This window comes from Nuphar pumila, chromosome 12 (assembly GCF_984573655.1).
Source record: "Nuphar pumila chromosome 12, dmNupPumi1.hap1.1, whole genome shotgun sequence".
Lineage (NCBI taxonomy): Eukaryota > Viridiplantae > Streptophyta > Magnoliopsida > Nymphaeales > Nymphaeaceae > Nuphar > Nuphar pumila.
Window position 1 is genome coordinate 96869220 of NC_143260.1, and position 22511 is coordinate 96891730.

General features: G+C 34.6%; 1 protein-coding gene across 1 annotated transcript in view; it reads left to right on the plus strand.

The window, feature by feature from the left end:
* Nucleotides 1-19868: 19868 nt before the first annotated feature.
* LOC149821248 (inner membrane protein PPF-1, chloroplastic-like) overlaps nucleotides 19869-22511 on the plus strand; it is a 37197-nt gene continuing 34554 nt past the window's right edge. Inside the window, exons 1-2 of the mRNA XM_089982122.1 lie at nucleotides 19869-20548; nucleotides 21018-21128. Coding sequence (XP_089838248.1) covers nucleotides 20231-20548; nucleotides 21018-21128 — 429 coding nt within the window. The 5' untranslated portion in view covers nucleotides 19869-20230. The remainder of the gene's footprint in view (nucleotides 20549-21017; nucleotides 21129-22511) is intronic.

The window sequence follows — 22511 nt, forward strand, 5'->3', positions numbered from 1 at the left end:
ATCCTGTAATTTAAAGTAAGCAGGTGTACGCAAAATTGTTTATTCTAAATAAATTCGTGCATAATTTCAATAAAGCATGAGTATCACAGAACATTGTACTCTAAGTAAATCGTATTTATATATGCGTGTATATGTACACATATAACAAAGCAATGTTTTTTAAAAGGCTATCATAAATAAAATAAAAGTACGCAAAATTATGTGCTTTAAATAAATAAATGCGTAATTAAAATAGAGCAGGAGTATGCAAAACTACATACTCTAAATAGTTATATATGTATATATAATTACACATATAACAAAGCATTGTATGCCAAAAGGCCATCATAGCTAAAGCATAAGTATGCAAAACTGTGTACTTGAAATAAATGCATAATTTAAATAAAGCCAAAGTATGCAAAACTGCATACTTTAAGTAAACACGTACGTATATAAATATATACATATAATAATGATACTATAAGTATTTATTTGGTGTAAATATAAATACATATATTAGAAGTGTTTAATTGCCATCATCTCATCAATTTTTTCATACCTCAGATAGTATGAAAGTTTGATGTTTCTAAGCATAGGTTCTAGCTTGCTCGTGCCTTGGTATTCATACCAAAAGTATAAAATCTCATAAGTTGTACCGACTTGAAGCGCCTAAAAGGTTTTTATCAAATTGCGTAAAGAATTAAGGTCAACCCTTATTTCTAGTGAAGGAGATGACTATTGCATTGCCAGGGTCGAACCCGAACCCTGCTCGAGCCATCCAGACTTAGCCAGGCTCATTGAGGCTTAACCCGAGTTGGCTCGGTTGGGCCAGGCTCGATTGAGTTTGAGTCAAGCTAAAAAAATATCCCATAACAGAAAGGGAGGCACTACAAGGATGAGGGTCAATAGCAATGACTTTTCTCATTGTTATTGCCCTATTTATTGTCATTATAGGTCTATAACGGCGACAAAAAATAGCCACAAATTTTTTGCTTTAGTTAAGTAATAATGGCAACATTTAGAAGTTGTTAATGTGTGATCCAACACCCACAAAAAACCTCACCATAATTGGGTACACCAATAGCGGCAACCCACCCTATAGAGGCAACATTTCTATATTGTTATCATAGCCTGTAATGGGGATAATTAACTCATTGTTATAGTCTATAATGATGAGAAGTAAGTCATCGGTATAGTCTATTAAGGTGATAAATAAGTCTTTGTTATAGGTCCTAACGGCGGCGACATAGGAAGGTTCCTATTATAGGCCTTAAACCTGCAAAAACAAATTTTTTATATTAGTTTAATTTTTTTATATTACATTAAACAAATGGATCATACAATTCAAATATATACATCAAACATCCTCCAACATAGCATACATTCAAATATAAACATACACTTCTTCAACCTCCTCAAACATTCATCTTCTCCAACTGCCTCAAACATTTAACTTCAAACATACATTAAAATATAAACTTACACTTCAAAAAACAAACATATATCCTCTCCAACCCCCTCTTCAAACCTACTACAAACATACATCCTCTCCAACCCCCTCTCCTACATCCTCTACAAACCTTCAACAAACACACTTCAAAAAGCAAACATACATCTTCTCCAACCCCTCTTTCCTATATATTTTCCAAACCTACAACAAACACACTTTAAAAACAAACATACATCATCTTCAACTCCCTCCCCTATATCCTCTTCAAACCTGCAACAAACACACATCAAGAATGAGTACAATCTCACAATTTAAAAAAAGTGTAAAAAAAACAATTATGACAATGCTAATGATGATAATAATAGTATGAGAATTCAGTTTGATAACTTGCAAATATTTTAATCACATTACGATCAAAGACTCGATAATGCTTTCAACATTTCCTACATTTCCATGAGAATATCAAAAAGCATAAAGATAACATTAACAAAACATCTTTCATATTTAAGAGGATATCAACTTCAATTCAATAAATATATATATATATATATATATATATAAATATATATCAATTTATATATATTTAAAATCATTATATATATATAATCAGTTTCACCCTAACTACAATATATCATTATAATAAAAATTAATATAGGTCAAACAGAAAAAGAAAATATAAACAGATATGTATCCTTAGAACATAACATGACATAAAAAACTATGACATGTTCATCCAACAAATAGACATCTAGCGATCTTATCTATAAGAAAATAAAAGAGATCTAGGATGGGGGGTTCTGTCTGAGAGAATCTATTAAGGTCTGCATATGCCCTCTAAGCTTCATATTTTGTTCTCTCTTGCTCTAGTTGTTGAAAGAGTCACTTCCATTCTTCTCTCTCTCATTTTTTTCTTTCTTGCTCCCGTTGAACTTGGTCTATCCTTTGTTTTTCTCTTAATTGTTAGAATTTTAACTGCATCACCTCCAACTGAGAAGATAGCTTTGAAACACGATTTTTGCCTTTGGATGGAATGACAAATGCACCCATCCCTCTTACATGTTCAGACCGCTCTCTAAGGACTTTGGCAAAGATGTCTCGCTACGACATCAATGAACCTCCTTATGAAAAATATGTTTCCTCATTTTTAATCTCCATAGAGTATAGCTTATTCTACACGATGGTAATATTTGGTTATCAATAACTAATGATAATATACAAAATAAAATGAATGAATGTGGCTTCTGTTTCGCTTCTACAAAGTGTAAGTTAATTACAAAAGTATCTTCTACTTTGCAGTAGATGAATGATGTGTGATCTGAATGGGTGTGCATCTCTTTGTAGAACACACTCATTGTCGATTCGTGCCCTTCTATTTTAGTCTGTAAATAAAAAATTTAGAATCTATTAAATCAAACATATTTAACACTATACTACTATATATAAAAAGAAAAACTTAGGGAATAAGAAACTTACTCTCGTATGAAACCTTTGGATGTACAAAGATGATTCACTGGTATGTTGTACCGTCTGTTTTGCTCTATTCACAAAATTTTTCTATGATGTCTGTTGTTAACTAAAGGAAGATTAATTAGTTCATGAAAATCTAAAAATTTGAATATTTATTTACTTATGAATATATATCTAATATTTATCGTCCAATAGGCTTCAGTGAAAAAGTAGCAAATCCCTTTCCGTACATCAGAGTCAACTCCCTCGAAAGGATGTTTTGTTGCTTCATCATGGTTTTCAAACCTCTTATAATGTTTATAAAAATCTTCTCGCACCCTTGAGTATGATAGCTGAAGTGACTTATCAATGGTAGCATGATGTTCAACTATACCCTTTTCTAAATCAAACTCATTCTACACCAAATTATCAAAATATAGTTATTTTTATGGATTAATTTATTTATCAAACTATAGTTAGACACTATACTTACATAAAATGCCTCATGTAACACCATTTTCTCATCCTCTAGGACCTATATCCATGACTTGTGAGTGATATTGACTCATTCTCTGGTGATGCATGAAAGCCTCCAAGAGAATACAGAGGCGCCCTCGCGCATGACTCCTTGCATCCTAGGCTTGATAGTTACTGAAGCCTTTAGTTGCTTGATTTGATTCTGATAGGCTATACATTTGTTCTTCTCACGTTTGCGCTGCGAAGATTCTGTAGTTGCTAATTTGTTGTAAGAAATAAATATTAATAGAAATGACAGTAATAAAATTTTAATTGTACTAAAGAAATACAAGATTAATATTTACCTGAGGCCACCATGGATGACTCTGAAGCTGCAGTAGCCTGTGGTGTGTGTGGGTTCTCCTCTTCCTCCCTTGAAGTATCACCCACCTGTGATATAAAGTTGATCCCATCTAGGTGTTCACCTTAGTTGGCGGGTGGTGAACTGATCCACGAGGAGGAAGAATGCCCACCTCCTCGTCGTGAACAATATGTCGTTAATTTCATGCAAATAATATTAGATTAGACTACACTGTACAGAAATGAATCAGACAAGAGTATTCACTATTATATAAGAACAACATTAAATCAAATGAACGACAATAACAAGATCATGGAGTTAAGATAACACTTAATTATGAAATATAAACAAGAACTATATACATTTTTGAACTCGTTTTGAAGAGAAAAAAAGAACACAGAGGCTCTTACATTACACTTTCTTTGTGACCCTCAATTCTTTGTTAACTCTTCAATAGATAGATGTTCAATTGCACTTATATCAATTTCTGGGTCTAGCCATGAGTCTAACCAATTAGGACTTTCTGGCAATATTAGTACGATAAGAATTAAAAAAAAACATAAATAGATTATGATGATTGACATGTCATCAAATATATCTTTTATTGAACACATTCTATAGTCTTATATAAATATAAATATATATATATATATATATATATATATATATATATGGGTCAAGTTGGACCACACATTAGGTTTAGAATGCTCAGATAGATCCAAACAATTATAGGTCACATCACCATGTTATAAGAAGATCTATATATTACATGCATTGCTGTTGTTAAATCACAAATGTTAAAGTTTGTTTGGATGCAAATCCAAAAAAAAATTTTTGCTACATTTTTTTGAGATGGTGACAAATTGATGGCTTACTACTCGTGAAGATGAAGATCATTGAAGAATGATCTAAAATATCATACACTTTAGCACATAAAATTGTAAATAAAACATGCTAAACATACTTCAAAAGTTAGTTTTTTGTTTTGGATATTAAATCTACATAAATCAAGTGCATATATTATAAGTTATGATGACTCAGAATTGCAAGTTTATAATAAAAGCACCACTAAAAATATAATCCAAGGCATGATCCTTAGCAATCAAACCATGTTAAATGAATCTATGTAGTCAAATTGAGTTGTTATAACTTGCACACTATTTTTTCACATTATTTTTATTTTTTTGTAATTTTGCAAATCTAACCATATATAGGTGATTTGCATAGTTTTTTTTAGTATAAAAAAGGCATTCAATCATGATTTTGCAACATGTTAGTTGGTTTTCCAAGGGCTTAAAAAATCAATGGCCTACATGTATCAAAACTTCATGATTTGAAAAAACATATTTTCACATCAACGAAAGATGAATCAAAATATGATCACTAGCAAACAAACTCTGATGAACACATCTATGAGGTCACATTGATCTTATACAACATGTACCTATAATTTTCCAGCTAGATTGCACACACAGTGGATACAACTAGATTGCACATACAATGGACATTTTTAGGATGGATCTGGTAGTGTTGTGTGTGCATTGGGCTTATGGTCAGAGTCATCAAGTGCATGCTTAAATGCTTACTGATATGAACCCCCTCTACTCCTTCGATTTTGTGTTTTCAATGTCTAGCTTGCATAGTTTTCTTCCCAACATATTTTAAGGTTATATGATTGAATATAAGGCATGGTAATCTTTTAAGAGAATTTTCACTGCATCTTCTCAATACCTTAACAACTTCCTTTTTCTATCATAGGTTGAACAAGGAAACCTACAAACCCTGTTGCAAGATGAGTGCTCCAGATTTTATTCTTTTGCTAAAGCTTCTACCGTGTGATTGATTATATGATGTTTGTTAAGTTTTTGGCTTGTATGTTTTTACATAACAAATATTCTACTGCTTTACTGAGTTCATTTAAAATATTTTCATTTGGCATTCATTTCCAGAAGGATACTTATTTTGATATGAAATTTTTTATTATTTAATGGTGCTGAATTTTTCTGTGCCATTTTTTTTTTGGATAGACAAGCATATGTGTGAAAAATATTTGCTACAAAAGTTTGTGTACAAATCCCTCTTGATTACCATGCCACAGATTGTTTGATTTAATCAGATCTCATAGATGAATTCAGAATGTCCAAAATAGTAGGGGTTGGCTTTTTAATAATGTTTTTAAACGAAAAAACATGATTTTATGACCTAGGAAACTAATGCACATTGTAGGCAGTTGATTTTTGAAACCATATGAAAACTTGCCTACATGTCATAATCAGGCAATCTAAGAGCTGATTCCTCTTTAGAAAAATATGTACATCACATATGTAAGGTTAGTTTTATGAAAAACAACCAATAAATAAAAAAGACATTTGTTCCTATAAATGACTCGGGCAAATATGGTTCTTATATATATATATATATATATATATATCGAACTACCTGACCGGCTGCAATTTCCTTTTTGAAACATTTATGTCGATAAAAACCTCTCTTTTTCCTCTCATATCGACCGAATGAAGACAGACACCTTATTGTCAACCAAGCAGCCAAAACCCATCTTCATTCTTCTTACACCTCCCTAAACCCCTCTCAACATTGCCAAAACCACTCACCCATTTCGTATTTTCTTAAAAGATAGGCCTTCTTTCTGTTTCTCCAATGAAGAAAAAGAAGAGGAAGGAGAAGAGAGAGAGATACCTTGCAGCCAAAGGAGGAGAGTAGGTGTCGCTGTCCATCGGAGGAGAGGAGGGCTTGGGGGAGGCATGAGGGAAGAGGAGCAGGAGAGGATAGGAGAAAGGGGAGGCATCGGGGTCTGGTGAGGAGGCTTAGAGAGAGAGCGAAAGATTTTTTTTTTAAAAGGGCCTATTGGGCCCTAATTATGGAGTTTATAACGGTGACATAAATGTCATCGTTATAGAGTCTAGTCTATAAGTATACCATGTAACAATGACACGAGAATGTCACCATTATTGATCTATAATAGATGTATCATTAACGGCGATATACAATGTCGTTGTTACAGAGTAAACCCTATAATAATGAGATTATCGATGGTTAAATATTGTCGTTAAAGTGTTTTAATGGTAATATTTAATTGCCAAATAATGTTGCCATTAAAAACATATCTTTAACGATGGTATATTTATGTTGTCGCTAGTACCTAACAAGTAGCGGAGACAAAAAATGTATTGTTATTGCAGCACTCTCTAGTGATGACTTTTATTGTCATAGTTAAAGCATCACTGCTACTGACCCCAATCCTTATAGTGAGGGTATGGCTTGGCTAGGGCTCATCCGAGCTGAGCTCGGTTGAGCTCGAGCCGATCTCCCAAAAGGTGAGAGCAAGGGCTTGGCTCGGCTCAGGCTCAACTGAGCCAGACTCAAGTTAAGAAGTAGATAAATGGGGAAACCACTGAGCTGAGGGCATTGATGGAACCGGTTTGGTTTAACCAAGCCAGACTTGGTTTTGAAACAAAAACCTGAGCCGGGTTCAGTGATGGTGAACCAAGTCAGGCTTGGTTTCAAGGAAATCGAGCTTGACTTGGTTTATGGGGGAAAAAAACCTTCACCGAGCCAGCTCAGTCGGATCCGAAAAGAAAAAGGAGAGGGGGTGGCTTGGCCGAGTCGGGCTTGGTTTTAACACCAAAATGAGACTAAGTTGGGCTCGACCATGGCCGAGCTCATCTTGGTCATGCCATAAGAGAGGCAAGGGGGTGCCACACCAGCGCAGGCACCACCGTGGCTCCTCTGCGGTCCTTTACCTGCTTGAGGTTGCATGATAGGGTGTCGGAATACACAGGGCAAGAGAGGGAAGGGTTGGGCAGCCACAAAAACAGAGAAAGAGGAGGGTGACAATAGCCAGCCCCTCCGACCGGCCACCCTGTTAGCAACAACAATTGTAGCAGCTGCTGCTATTTTTTGAGAAAAGTAGAGAAAGAAGGAGGAGGAGGAGGAGCTCACCTCAGCAGCGGTGGCGACACAACTCCATGGTGGTGGTGCAGGGAGTAGGTGAGAGCAGAGAGAGGGTGAGATAACAATGAGGAAAAGAGAGAGAGAGAGAGATATGAGAATGTAAAGAAACGGTGGAAGGTGGGGTTTAAATAAAAATCGGGTGAAGGGGCGGGGGGAGGTCGAATCCGAGTTAGATTCGATTGGATCCAACCTTGATCCAAACCATTTTAAAAGAGGGGGCTTTGGGTGTTTGGATCTGGGTTGGATCTTAAGGTGAGGGGGAGTCAGTTATGGGGTTGGATCTATTTGGACCCAACTCAATCCAATTATATATATAGTTAGATGTTTTGTTTCAGATTGGGTTGTGTCCATTTGGACCCAACTCAATCATTATTATATATATATATATATATATATATATATATATATATATATATATATAGTGTGTGTGTGTGTGTGTGTGTGTGTGAGAGAGAGAGAGAGAGAGTGGTTTAGATTTGGATAAAAATCTAAATCCATTCCAAAACCTATTTCTATGTTTTATGCATTGGATTGAGATTGGATTGGATCCCATTTGGATCTAATTCCAATTCAATGCAATAGTGTTGTATTTTGGATTTGGTTGGGTCTGAATGGACCCAACCCAAAGTTATCCTATGTGAGACCCATTTTGGGTCTCGCTCGGATCTTGCATCTAACATGACTATATATATATATATATATATATATATATATATATATATATATATATCACATATATATTATATACAATTAGATCTTTGCATGTTTTAAGAATGGGTCCACATCTCTGAATCCAATTCCAGACCGAAAATGCTTATCAATATGGACCTTGCATGGATCCAACCTATTTTGGAGATTTGATCCATCGAATGTGTCAAGTTTTATCACTTTAAAGGTTTTGAGTGATCTAGATCTCTTCCAAAATTTGGCTTTGAATTATTTTTAATCCGGATTGGGTTCTTTGGAACTGAGTCCATGTTATGATGTTTCACAAATTCTGATCATACACTGAATCCAAACCTGTTTAATTAGGAGATTTGATGGATCCTATGTATGTCAAATGTAGGGCTAGAACTGGCTTTCATGGGGGGTTGATCTTCGTAGATCCCCAATTGAGAACCAGATCTATAAGGTATTGTATAAGCTAAATAACCTTTTAAAATATTCAAAAGCATTAATTATCAACAGTCGATGAGTTTCTCATGAAAATACCAAGAATAATCCCTTATTATTTTTGAAAAATCCAAAAAAAAATATGGGCTTTACATCCTACCCCCTCTTAAAAGTTTTTTGTCATCGAAATTACAATGTGTAGAACTATTAAAAAAGGTTAGGGTATTTTTTTATGTTTAATTTTGGTTTTCAAGTACATTCCTTGATCCCATGATGTTGCCATCGAACCTTGATTAGAAGAATGGTTTTTGTCCTCAACACTTGTCATTGTCGGTTCATTATCTTCACCGATCTTTCTTTGATTGTTAGGTCACTCGAACGTTCATGTAGCTGGCGTGATAGCTATTGTTATAAGTGAACTTAGGAAGTATCGCATATGCATTCCAATCGCCTTTCCAAGTCTACCATATATGTTCAAAATATGTCCTCAAGAGTTTGTATTGTTCATTCTGATTGTCCATCAGTTTGGGGATGAAGTCATACTGAATTTTAACTTCGTACTTAGGGTTTATTGCAATTGTCCCCAAAACCGAGAAGTGAAATGAGGGTCACGACTAGAGATGATCAAGACTAGTACTCTACATAACCTAACAATCTCCCTGTTATATAGGTTTGCCAGAATTTCCAGCGATTGATTGATATGAATCAGTATAAAATGTGCATATTTGGTGAGTTTGTCAATGATCACCCAAATTGTCTTGTGTTGCTTCCAAGTTTTTTGGTAAACCTATAATGAAGTCCTTGCTGATGTCTTCCCACTTTCATTTGTTGCATCATTCCATCAAGCCTCTGATGTTCTATCTTGATATGCTGACAAGTTAGGCATTTTGAGACAAAAGTTTTCACTTCTCGTTTCATACTGTTTCACTAGTACTTTTGTTGAAGGCCCTTGAATATCTTCGTGCCTCCAGGATGAATGATGTACTTGGTCATATGAGCTTCTTCAAATAATTCTTCTTTCAACTTAGGGTCATTTGGCACCCAAAGTCGATTCTTCAACCAAATGCTTTTTTCTTCCTTAAGATATAAGGAGGTATCCTCATATTGGATTCATGATTTTAGTTTCTCATATTGTGTATAATCTTTCTGAGTTGTAATAATCTTGCGACTATCTCGGGTTGGGCAATCAGATTTGATGATCGGATAGTACCTTGATCGTTTGCAAAAGGTTTTCATGCGATAAAGTCTTCAACTAGCTTCCATCCTGTACATATGAAGCTGGTCAAAGTGCCTCGAGCCTTGCGGTTGAGGGAGTCTGTTATAACGTTTGCCTTCCTCAAGTGATAGGAGAGGGTGAACTTGTTGTTTTGAGGAACTCCAACCAATGTTGTTGCCTTATATTTAATTCTTTTTGCGAAAACAGGTATTTGAGGATCTTGTGATCGATAAATGCTTCAAATTGTTTTCCATGCAAGTAGTGTCATCAAATCTTTAATGTGAACACTACCACAGCTAATTCCAAGTCACGAGTTAAATAATTCTACTCATGAATTTTTAATTATCGCGAGGCATAAGCGATTCACATCAGTGTTCAACCAAAGTTTGCTCTTGAGGCATCAATGTATATCATATAATCACCCTAACTAGATGGTAAGGCCAAAATAGGGGCAGTCGTGAGTCTTTTCTTCAGAACTTGAAAACTTTCATTGCACTTGTCATTTCATTTGAACTTAACTCCCCTTTTCAAGAGTTTAGCCATAGGCAAAGCGATCATTGAAAAATAAACAACATCATGTATGATAAGCTCGAAACGCACACATGGCTAAAGATGTAGAAAAATATGTCTTATGTATCAAGTCATCGTAAACGCAAACAACATACATGCTAAAAATTTGTAGACATGATTAGAGATGCGAAAACATGGATTTAAGAATAAAAAATATAAAAAATATAAAAAATACATAGAATATATATGCAGAAATTTTCAAACATGTTCATGAATGCGAAAACATGAATTTAAGTATCAAGAACATAAAAAATACATAGAATATGCATGAAAAAAAATTAGACATGTTCATGGATGCAAAAACATGAATCTAAGTATCAAGAATATAAAAAACACATGAAATATGCATGCAGAAATTTTCAGACATGTTCATGGATATGAAAACATATATTTAAGCATTAAGAACATAAAAAATACATACAATATTTAGAATAAGCAGCGAGAGATTGAGGTAGCTGGTGGTGTACCAGAAATGGTGGAGACCCCTCCACCGATCGGGCGGCTCCATCGACAGAATAAGAGGGTTGCAGGCAGCAGTTGCCAAAAATCACGGCAACTGCTACATAAGAAATGATGGAAGAAAGGGGAGTTAAATTTTACACATGCATGTGTGGATATTTATTTCTATATAATGATCAATAATCATCATAAGTCACGCTCCTTATGATTTTTTTACAAATGCATGAAAGGGTATTTTTTATGCTTTAAAAGCTTATCCATGGAATGCAACATAGTGTTATTCATGTTAATGATTATTTCGATCTGATCCAAGATGATTAGGTGGTAGTGTAAAACCCATATTTTTTGATATTTTATGAGAAATAATATTGAATTAAGGGTAAAATATTATTTGAGATTAAGATGAGAATTACTTTATAAATCAAACATTTATCAAGATTTAGAATACATTTTTAGTAGAGAATTTATTCTGACTCAGGGTTTTGATTTTCAATCGGATTTGGATTTAATAAATATGCCTTGAATATTATAACTAGATTTTAGTTCGATTCAAATCAAAATTAAGACTTAAGTGAACATTAATTCAAGCTTGAAATATATAATAATTTGTATTGAAATTGAATTTGGAACCTTCGATTGAATATAGAAATAATACCTATAAATTTTTAGGGTATTTTTAAATAAATAAAATAACAATAATGATGAATTTTATGAGAAAGAAGTGTAAAAATGTAAATTAGTCTAAAATGAGATATAAAAAACATCCAATAAAAAATTAAAGTTGATTTGAGTAAAATTTGCATTCAAAACCAAATTTCTGAAAAGGATAAAATTTAATAAAATAACTAGTAAATTTTACCAAAATAAAGTCGAATATGATTTTAGACAAATTTATGATAAATTAATATGTATGTAATATAGATTTGAATTTAGAGCATGAGTTTCAAATCTAATCTATAAAAATAAATAAAATAAAATACTCAAAATGACAATAAGTCCTGTCGACCTTGATAGAAATTGTTTTTGAAATGTATTTGTGAGAAAATGACATTTTTAAAAACTAGATAAATTGATAATGTTAATATGTACTAAGTATTATGCTATATATTATGAAAGACTTAGAAAAAAAATATGAATGTATGGAATACTCTCCAAGGGTCCTATCAACCCTATTGAGTTTGGATTTTTGAGAAATTATTTTTGAAAAAATTAAAGTAACCTATTAAAGAATATTTTAAATAAATAATTAAAATATATGGGTTTTCAAATTTTAATAGGTGACATGTAATTGAAATAAAGTCTAATTCAGATTCATTTAATGCCATTTCATTTAATTTCATATTTTGAATTTGTAAAGAATTTAATTTAAATTTTAAGTGAATTAATTTAGAATTTATTTAGTGGAATGAAACTTATAATTTAACCAAAATTTATAAAGTTGTAGGAGTCTATAGGTGGGCCATCCCATCCTATGTGGAACTCCATTTTAACTTTTAAAAAGATAAACTAAAAATAGATCTTTAAAATCATGTTTAAATTAAAACTTACCTAATTCTAAGGCAATTTTGAAAAGTCAAAACTTGCTTTATTTAAAATTAAGGCCTTCCATGAGAGGGGGCATCCCCTCCTAGATGATTCTAGGAGGGGGTGGGCTAGACCAAGGTAGGAAAAAAAAAGAAAAGAGAAAAGAAAAAAAAGAAAATAAAATAAAAAATAGAATATTAGCCAACTTGCTTGCCAAGCAAGCAAGTTAGACCTTTTTTTCAAAATTTATAAAGGGGGTCAACCCCATGGGAGGGAGAGGGAGGTCGTCCAACCCTTGTCCTTTTATATATTATATAATACATATTATGATATATAATACATATTATATATCCTAAGCTAACAAAAAGGAAATACAAAACATAAAAAAATAGATAATTAAGAAAAAAAGAAGAAAGGAAGGCATAATGCATTAAGAAAAAGAAAACAAACCTTACTGAATATCAAGGGTTGGGATTTCTCCGGCCCTTGACCTCTCTTAAAATATTATAAATACATGGGAGGGGTTCATGCCCCCTTATTTTCCTCAACATTGGGAATATTATTTCTGGCATAAAATCAAACTTTTATAGCATATATACAGTCTGTAGATTATTCGTAATGGCACACATATTAATGAATAAATTACATAAGTGTTCGAGGATCGGTTCTTAAACCGGTTTCAACTTACGAAAAGTCTAACTGTATCCGACTGTTATAGAGGTTACAAAAAATATTTTAGTCAGTGAACATAGCTAAATTTTTCATAGTTCAAAGGAAATTTTGTCAGCTTTCCAATACCATAAACCGTTCATAAAAATTCACCCGTATGAGAGTTACAAATATTTTACTATAGACCTATACTTTTTTGTTCTGACTGTCATAGAATAGTGCTTAATTCATGAACAATGCCCAAACTTTCACAATAGATGTGAATTTTTGTTAGCTTTCTAACGCAATAAACCACTCATCAAAACTCTTCCAGATGTGGGAGATACAAGCGATTTATCGATCGGGTGTTAGGCCAAAAATACCAGGTATATGCAATTGGGTGGGGCCAAAATGGGTCACCTGAATCCATAATTATGAATTTTTTGTAAGAATTAAATTAGAAAAAATTATAAAATTCACACTACACTAAACTAGAATAATTTACAATGGACAAATCTATTTTTTAGTCGTTTGGCCGGAAAAACAGACCCGTCTCGCATAGGGCTTAATTTCTCATAAATAATTTTGATAAATTTCATAATATAATAAGTAAATCATGCAATTTTTCTAGGAATAAAAATCATAAAATCATATAATAATTTTAGAATATTAACATGCACATACACTATAATTTATAATTATATTTTGGATGAACTTAATTAGGCATATCATGGTTTTTACTAAAATTATTGTTTTTCTGAGAAACTCGATGAAACCAAATACGTAATATCTAAATAATTCGACCATGAAAATTCTTTAAATTTTTATAGAACATCTATACTAACATGATCTACTAAACCAAATCAAGGTTTACAGAAAAATCATTGCATAACCCAAGTATTTTGAAATTTTATGATTTTATTTTCTGAGAAACCAGTTTTTAGGAAAATTACAATTTTTAAAAGGGTTTTCTTTCAAAAACCCATTCTATTCTCATACTTTGATAGGCATAAGTCAAACTCACGTGTGGGAGGCATGGTTTAGCGTCTACACTTATGAAAAATTGATGGAATTCGCGTCCACAAATCTGTTCTACGTGTAGAGCATAAAACCTTCTACCTCTTTTGGCGAAATTCGATCTTACGAGCATAGAGTGCTTTTTTCGCACAAACTAGACGTTTCACACATACAATGGCCTCAAACACGACCTTCTTACGCTCCCTACAAGCATATATAAGTCTCCCTTGATGAGCTAAGGGTGAAAACACCAAGAGTTTGGTGTAGGGGAAAGGAAGAGAGAAGAGGGATTTGGGAGAAGGGAAAAACAAGGTAAAGAAAGTTCCAAAGGAGGCAAATAGGGGGGCATGAGCCTCTCTCATGTATTTATAACATTTTATGAGAGATCAAGGGCTGGAGAAATCCCAACCCTTAATCTTTATCAAGGTTTGTTTCATTTTTCTCAATGCATTCTACCTTCCTTTTTTTTCTTATTTATCTATTTTTTATGTTTTGTATTTTCTTTTTGTTAGCTTAGGATATATAATATGTATTATATGTCATAATATATATTATATGCAGTATATAATATATAGAAGGACAAGGGCTGGACAACCTCCCCCCCCCCCCCCATGGGGTTGACCCCCTTTCCAAATTTTGAAAAAAAGGTCTAACTTGCCACTAAGCAAGATGGCTAATATTCTATTTTTTTCTTTATTTCCTTTTCTTTTTTGTTTCACTTTTTTCTTACCTTGGTCCAGCCCACCCCCTCCTAAAATCATCTAGGAGAGGATGCCCCTCTCATGGAAGGCCTTAATTTGAAATAAAGCAAGTTTTGACCTTTCAAAACTTGCCTTAGAATTAGGTAAGTTTTCATTTAAACTTGATTTTAAAGCTCTATTTTTATTTTATCTTTTTAAAAGTTAAAATGGAGTGCCACATAAAATGGGATGACCCACCTATGGACTCCTACAAGTTTATAAATTTTGGTTAAATTACAAGTTTCATTCTACTAAATAAATTCTAAATTAATTCACATGAAATTCAAATTAAATTCTTTAAAAATTCAAAATGTGAAATTAAATGAAATAGAATTAAATGAGTTTGAATTAGACTTTATTTTAATTACATATAACCTATTAAAATTTGAAAACCCATATATTTTAATTATTTATTTAAAATACTCTTTAAGAGGTTACTTTAATTTTTTCTGAAATAATTTCTCAAAAAATCTAAACTCAATAGGGTCGATGAGACCCTTGGGGCGTATTCCATACATTCATATTTTTTTCTAAGTCTTTCATAATATATAGCATAATACTTAGTACATATTAGCATTATCAATTTATCTAGATTATTTAAATTATTTTCTCAAAAATGCATTTCAAAAACGATTTCTACCAAGGTCAGCAGGACTTATTATCATTTTGAGTATTTTATTATATTTGTTTTTGTAGATTAGATTTCAAACTCATGCACTAAATTCAAATTTATATTACATACATATTAATTTATCATAAATAAGTCTGAAATTCTATTCAACTTTATTTTAGTGAAATTTTCCAGTAATTTTATTAAATTTTATCATTTTCAAAAATTTGATTCTGAATGCGAATTTTGCTTAAATCAACTTGAATCAACTTTAATTTTTTATAAAATGTTTTTTATATCTTATTTTAGGCTAATTTATATTTTTACACTTCTTTCTCATAAAATTTATCATTATTATTATTTTATTTATTAAAAATATCCTAAAAAATCATATGTATTATTTTTAGATTCAATCAAAGGTTCTAAATTCTATTTTAATACAAATTATTATATATTTCAAACTTGAATTAATATTCACTTAAGTCTTAATTTAGATTTTAATCAAACTCAAATCTAGTTATAATATTCAAGACATATTTATTAAATCTGAATTTAAATCGAAATCCTATTGAAAATCGAAACCTTGATTTAGAATAAATTCTCCACTATAAATTTATTCTGAATCCTAATAAATGTTTGATTTATAAATTAATTCTCATCTTAATCTTAAATATTATTTTACCTTTAATTCAATGTTATTTCTCGTAAAATATAAAAAATTTACGAGTTTTACAAGTAGTTAGCCTGATAAAAATTTAAACATGTTACATGTGATGTACAAACACTCCATCTTTTGAAATCACATATCTAAGGAACATAACTTCTTTGAGCTAGAACTCACACTTAGAGAATTTAGCAAAAAGTTGTTGCTTTCTCAAGTTCTCCAAAACAACTCTCAAGTGCTCCCGATGTTGCTTCATACTCTTAAAGTACACCAAGACATCGTCGATGAATACTATCATGAAGGTGTCCAAGTATGACTTGAATACCCTGTTTAATAGATCCATGAAGGTTGCTAGTGCATTGGTCAGTCTGAAAGACATTACTACAAACTCATAATGCTCATATCTTATTCAGAAAGCCGTTTTTGAAATATCATTGTCCTTAATTCTGAGTTGATGATATCGAGATCTAAGGTCAATCTTTGAGATTACCTTAGCTTTCTGCAGTTGATCAAATAAATCTTCGATATAGGGTAGCGGGTATTTTTATTTTTTATGGTAGTTTAGTTGAGCATTCTGTAGTCTATACACAATCCCAATGATTCATCCTTCTTTTTCACGAACAAAACCAACTCTCCCTACAACGATACATATAATAAAACATCATATACCAAAATGCTATTGTAAATAAAGAATAACTATGCAAAACTGTGTACTTGAAATAAATGCATAATTTAAATATAGCCAAAGTTTGCAGATCTGCATACTTGAAGTAAATGCGTATGTATATATGCATATAAATATATACATATAATAATGATACTATATGTATTTATTTGACATAAATATAAATGCATATAATAGAAGTATTCAACTGCCATCATTGCATGAATTTTTTCCTACCTCGGAGATGGTTTAAAAGTTTGACGATTCTGAGCATAGGTGCTAGCTTGCTCGTGCCTCGGTATTCATGTCGGATGTACGAAATCTTGTAAGTTGCGCTCACTCGAAGCTCTCGAAAGGTTTTTATCGAACTACAAAAAGAACGAAGGTTAACCTTTATTTTCAGCGAAGGAGGTGACTATTGCGTTGTCAGGGTCAAACCCGAACCCTGCTCAAACCATCAGAATCGAGCTAGGCCTATCGAGGCTTAACTTGAGTTGGCTCAGTTTAAGCTCACAAGATGATGCAAGGTTTGGATAGGGCTCGATTCAAGCTAAAAAAAATATCCCGGAACATAAAGGGAGGGTATGGCTCGGCTAGGGCTCAATCAAGCCGGGCTCCATTGGGCTCGAGCTAAGATCCCAAGAGGTGAGAGCAAGGGTTTGGGCTCAAGTTGAGCCGCACATCCAAGGGGGAAGCCACTGTGTTGGGAGCATTGTTTGAGCCGGCTCGGTTTAACTGCGCCGAGCTGGGTTTTGAAACAAAAACACGAGCTTGGCTCAGTTTGGAGAAACCGAGCCAAGCTTAGTGATGGCGAACCGAGTTAGGCTTAGTTTCGAGGAAACCGAGTTTGATTCGGTTTATGGGGGAAAAACCCCTGACCGAGCCGAACCTGGAAAGAAAAAGTGGAGGGGGATGGCTTGCCGAACCGGGCTCAGCCATGGCTGAGCTCTGCTCAGTCATGCCATAAGAGAGGCAAGGGGGTGCCACGGTGGCGCAGGTGTTGTCGTGACTCCTCCGCCACGGGCAGAGGGCCCTGTCCGCCTCAGTTGGTGCGGCAGGGTGCCGGGAAACACAGGGCAAGGGCGCCGCCATTCCTCTCGTCCAGGCAATGGTTGCCGTGGGCTGCCACAGAAAATAGAGGAAGCGGAGGGTGACGGTGGAGGGCGTCGATAGCCAGCCCCTCCGACCGACCACCCTGTTAGCAACAACATCAACAACTACTGCTCTTTTCCGAGAAAAGTAGAGGAAAAAGAGGGTGACGATGGAGGACGACAACATCCATCCGCTCCAGTCGGCCACCCTGTTTTCTGAGAAAAGCATAAGAGGAAGGAGGAGGAGGAGCTCACCTCAACGGTGGCTGCGGCTGCGGCGAAACTCCATGGTGGTAGTGCAGGGAGCAGGTGAGAGCAGAGAGAGGGTGAGAGAACTGAGAGAGAGAATAGTGAGGGAAAGGGAACAGTGAGGGAGAGAGATCTGAGAGTATCGAGACAGTTGTGTGTGTGTGTGTGTGTGGTGGGGCGGGGGGGCTTAGTGTATTAGGATCTGGGTTGGATCTGATTGGATCCAGTCCATGTCCAAACCACTTTAAAGGGAGAGGGAGTCGGTTATGTGGTTGGGTCTATTTGGATGCAACTCAATCCAATTATATATATATATATATATATATATATATATATATATATATATATATATATATATATATATATAAGTGCGGTTTGGATATGGATAAAATCTAAATCCATTCCCAAACCTATTTCTAGGTTTTATGCATTGGAATGGATTGAATCCAATTCAATGCAATAGTGTTGTATTTTGGATTTGGTTGGGTCCCTATGTGAGACCCATTTTGGGTCTTGCTCAATCTTGAATCCAACATGATATATCACACATATATATTATATATAATTAGGTCTTTGCATGTTTTGAGAATGGGTCCATATCTCTGAATCCAATTTTAGACCCAAAGTACTTATCAATATGGACCTTGCTTGGATCCAACCTGTTTTAGAGATTGGATCCATCAAATGGATCTGATTTTAAGACTTTAAAGGTTTTGAGTGATCCAGATCTCTTCAAAGATCCGCCTCTAAATTATTTTAAATCCGGACCGGATCCATTGGATTCAAGTTCTTGGTTTCACATATTCAGATCATACATTGAATCCAAACCTGTTTAATTAGAAGATTCATTGGATCCTACTCATGTCAAATGTACTGCTGGAATTGGGTTTCATGGGGATCGATCTTTGTGGATTCTCCATCGAGATTCAGATCCATTAAGTATTGTGTAAGCTAAATAACCTTTTAAAACATTCAAAAGTTCATTGATTATCAACAGTCATGAGTTTCTCATATTATTTTTGAAAAATTCAGAAAATTAGTAGGCTTTACAACCCATGTAGTGAGGAGGGTCTTTGTTAAATTGAAAGTCTATGATTGAATCTCCGCTGATGCATGGGGGGCAGCTGTTGTTTTATGATGGTTAGAACACTTGAGGCTAATGGTTGTTTCCTCAACTTGAGTTTTACTTTGTAAGAAGGTGTGAGGATTTTTCTTCATCGTAAAAAAAAAAGGCCTATTTGTGCTGGATTCAGCAGTATCCTATAAAATTCAGCCTAGATCCAAATTTGGCCCTGTTCTTTTTCTGAACTATATCCCGATTTTGACTTCCCTTAGGGAGTCCCCACGCTTTGGCTTGCCCAAGGGTGATTTCATCCGTTTGCACCCTTAGTCCAGAAGCACCCACTTATCCAGAAAATTGAGATAAACTGAGAACTCCACACACTATGAACAACAACTTATCTCAACTTCCAAGGATAAGAAGATACATCTAAAATCATTTGCTATGTTTGGAAACTAGTAGCTGGGATAGGACCATTTGAGAAAGTGAGAACTGCCAAATCCTAGATTGAGGGGGCTACCTGTGGCTGTGGATTCCATTCTTTAGTGTAAATACAAAAGTGGGAGGACCTCACTTCCCATCCCAAATCATCCTCGGTACCAGTTTCTTCCAAACGACCACCGTAAGGTAGTTTGACCAAGTTTTTGCCAAATACATTAATTCCTATTCCAGATCTAGTTTCCAAATCGGGCCTTATATTCCCCCAACGAGGGAGGGAACATATAACCTGCCCCCGGGAAGGAATGTTATCCGAAAGTTGCGAATATTTTATGAAGGAAGCTGCGCCTGCGCCATTCAAAATCAGATAATCTCTCTCTCTCTCTGGAAGAGCTCTCTCTCTTTCCTCACTTCCTCGACGACGATGAAACTCTAATTTCGAAATTGGAAGAAGAGAAAGAGAGTAAACTCGAGAGCCTGAGAAAGAGAGGGTTTTTTCGTTGATGGCGAAGGCCCTAATCTCGTCGTCCTCCTTCCTGAAGACCCCCGTCCTCCCCTCCCTTCAGCGCCATTCATGCCCCAATTTCCGGCCGCGGAGGGCCGAAACCCGCATCCGATTCAGCCTCCAGGAGTTCTCCCAGTTCGATCTCCAGTATGTCGCTGCCAGAGCAGAATCCATTCTGTACACGCTCTCTGATGCTGCTGTCTCCGCCACCACCACCACCACCACCACTGCTGCCACGGATTCGGCTACCGAAGTCGCGCAGAATAACGGAGGATGGTTCGGGTTCATCTCGGACGCCATGGAGGTCGTCTTGAAGGTAAGGATTGGGGGGCTTTAACTTGTGCTCCTTTATCGTTATTGTAACTTTTGGGAGTTGGGGGCTGAATTTTTCTTTGATTTTTCGATTAATTTTAATTGAGTATTGTCCAATTTAACTAAATTACCGTAAATTAGCAAGTTCGGTTCTCTTAATTTGTGCTTTTAGTTACGATTTTGGTGGTCTCTATTGGAATTATATGAATTTTGGTTTTTTTATGGTATTAATTGGTGAGTTGTTTCTTTAAAAGAGAGGAATTAATAGTGAAAAGATGAGTTTGTTGAGTTTTTGAGATATCTATGGAAGTTGGTAGTTGTTGCTTGGTGGGTATTTATTCGAGCTTGAAGTGGTTGTGGTTCTCTGTTGCTTCGTTGTGCTTGTAGAAATGATGTGAACAGGCACTCGTTTTCTGTTGCTTCGTTTTGCTTTCAGAAATGATGTGAACAAGCACTCTCCTTTTCTATTGCAGGTTTTGAAGGATGGGCTTTCAGCTGTACACGTTCCTTATGCATATGGGTTTGCGATTATACTGCTTACAGTGTTAGTTAAAGTAGCCACCTTACCCTTGACGAAGAAACAGGCGAGTAGTTCTGATGTGCTTGCGGAATGGGTGCTGTTTGTTAGAAATCTTATAAATGTTTACGCGCTTTCATTATTATTATTGTTCTTCATGCAAGATATGTGCGCATGATTTTATGATTGCGGAAAAAATTGACAAAACTAACTACGAAAAATATGTTGCATTCCAAAAGCGAAAAAAGAGAAAGCCCAAAGCTAAAAAACCTAAGAATTGTTCATGTGCACCTATGGAGTATCCAGAACTGTTCACACTTTTTGGTACTGATATGGAATGCCCAAAAGTCTTGGAAGCTTCAAGCTTCATTAACGAAAAAGTATGGTATCCAGAAGTGTCCATTCAGTGTTGTTGTCACCAAGTGTTAGACATCTACTTTGGGTTGTAGGAGTTTCCATCAGGGAGGCCCTATTCTTAGGTTGGGATTTGGTTTGCAATCTCCAATCTCTTTTACTTAGCTATTTATTTATTTACTGAGTATATATGTGGACTTCTAGTTCATAATCATGCAAAGGAATTCAACAAAATTATTAGAAGATGGTGGCAATGAAATTTTAACACATGGAAAATGTAAGGAATCCCCCTTTCCGTTAGGCACATTCCATCAAAAGCAAAACTGAAAAATAAGGATGTAAAAGAACCCTTTCCCTTAAAGTGGACACCATATCCATGGTTGAAAACATACAAATAGGCTCTTGGATCAAACTTTTTTGATGTGTAGGTAAGATTTTATAACATCGAAAATTTCAAAATTATTGATTTTTGGATCCTTGTGAAATCCTATCTACTCATCAGAAAAGTTTGATCTAAGAGTCTATTCATATGTTTTCAATCATGGATATCACATTCATATAGTCAGATTTGCCAAAAAACATATCTAACATACAAATTTTGAAGGGGAGGACGGGGGTAAACCATTTAGTGGGTTGTCCATCCCCCTTCTCATATGTATAGGGTAATGTTTGCTACCTTCATTGGTAAAGAACCTCCTAGTGAAAAAGTAAAACTGTAATATTTTTATTTTTTTAATGTTTTTGCACATCCAACCCTTCAGATATGATCTATATGAAAATGACCCTTCAATCATGTTTTTGTGGCGTGTACGTGGGATTTTCTGGGGGTTGAGAAATCAATGGCCTATAAGGGGTTCACTTCTACTATTTTGACCATGTTGAACACAACTATGGGGTTAGATTTGCTCAAAACAACCTCCTATGAGTTTCAGCTGTGGGTTTCCTTACCCATGAAGGTACCCCACGATGGTACCAAATGCTTTATATATATATATATATATATATATATATATATATATATATATTGTATAGTGGGGAGTAGCTGCTTACCAAAGTTAGGAGCCTACCATGAGCAACAAGGATTTTTGGGATGTTT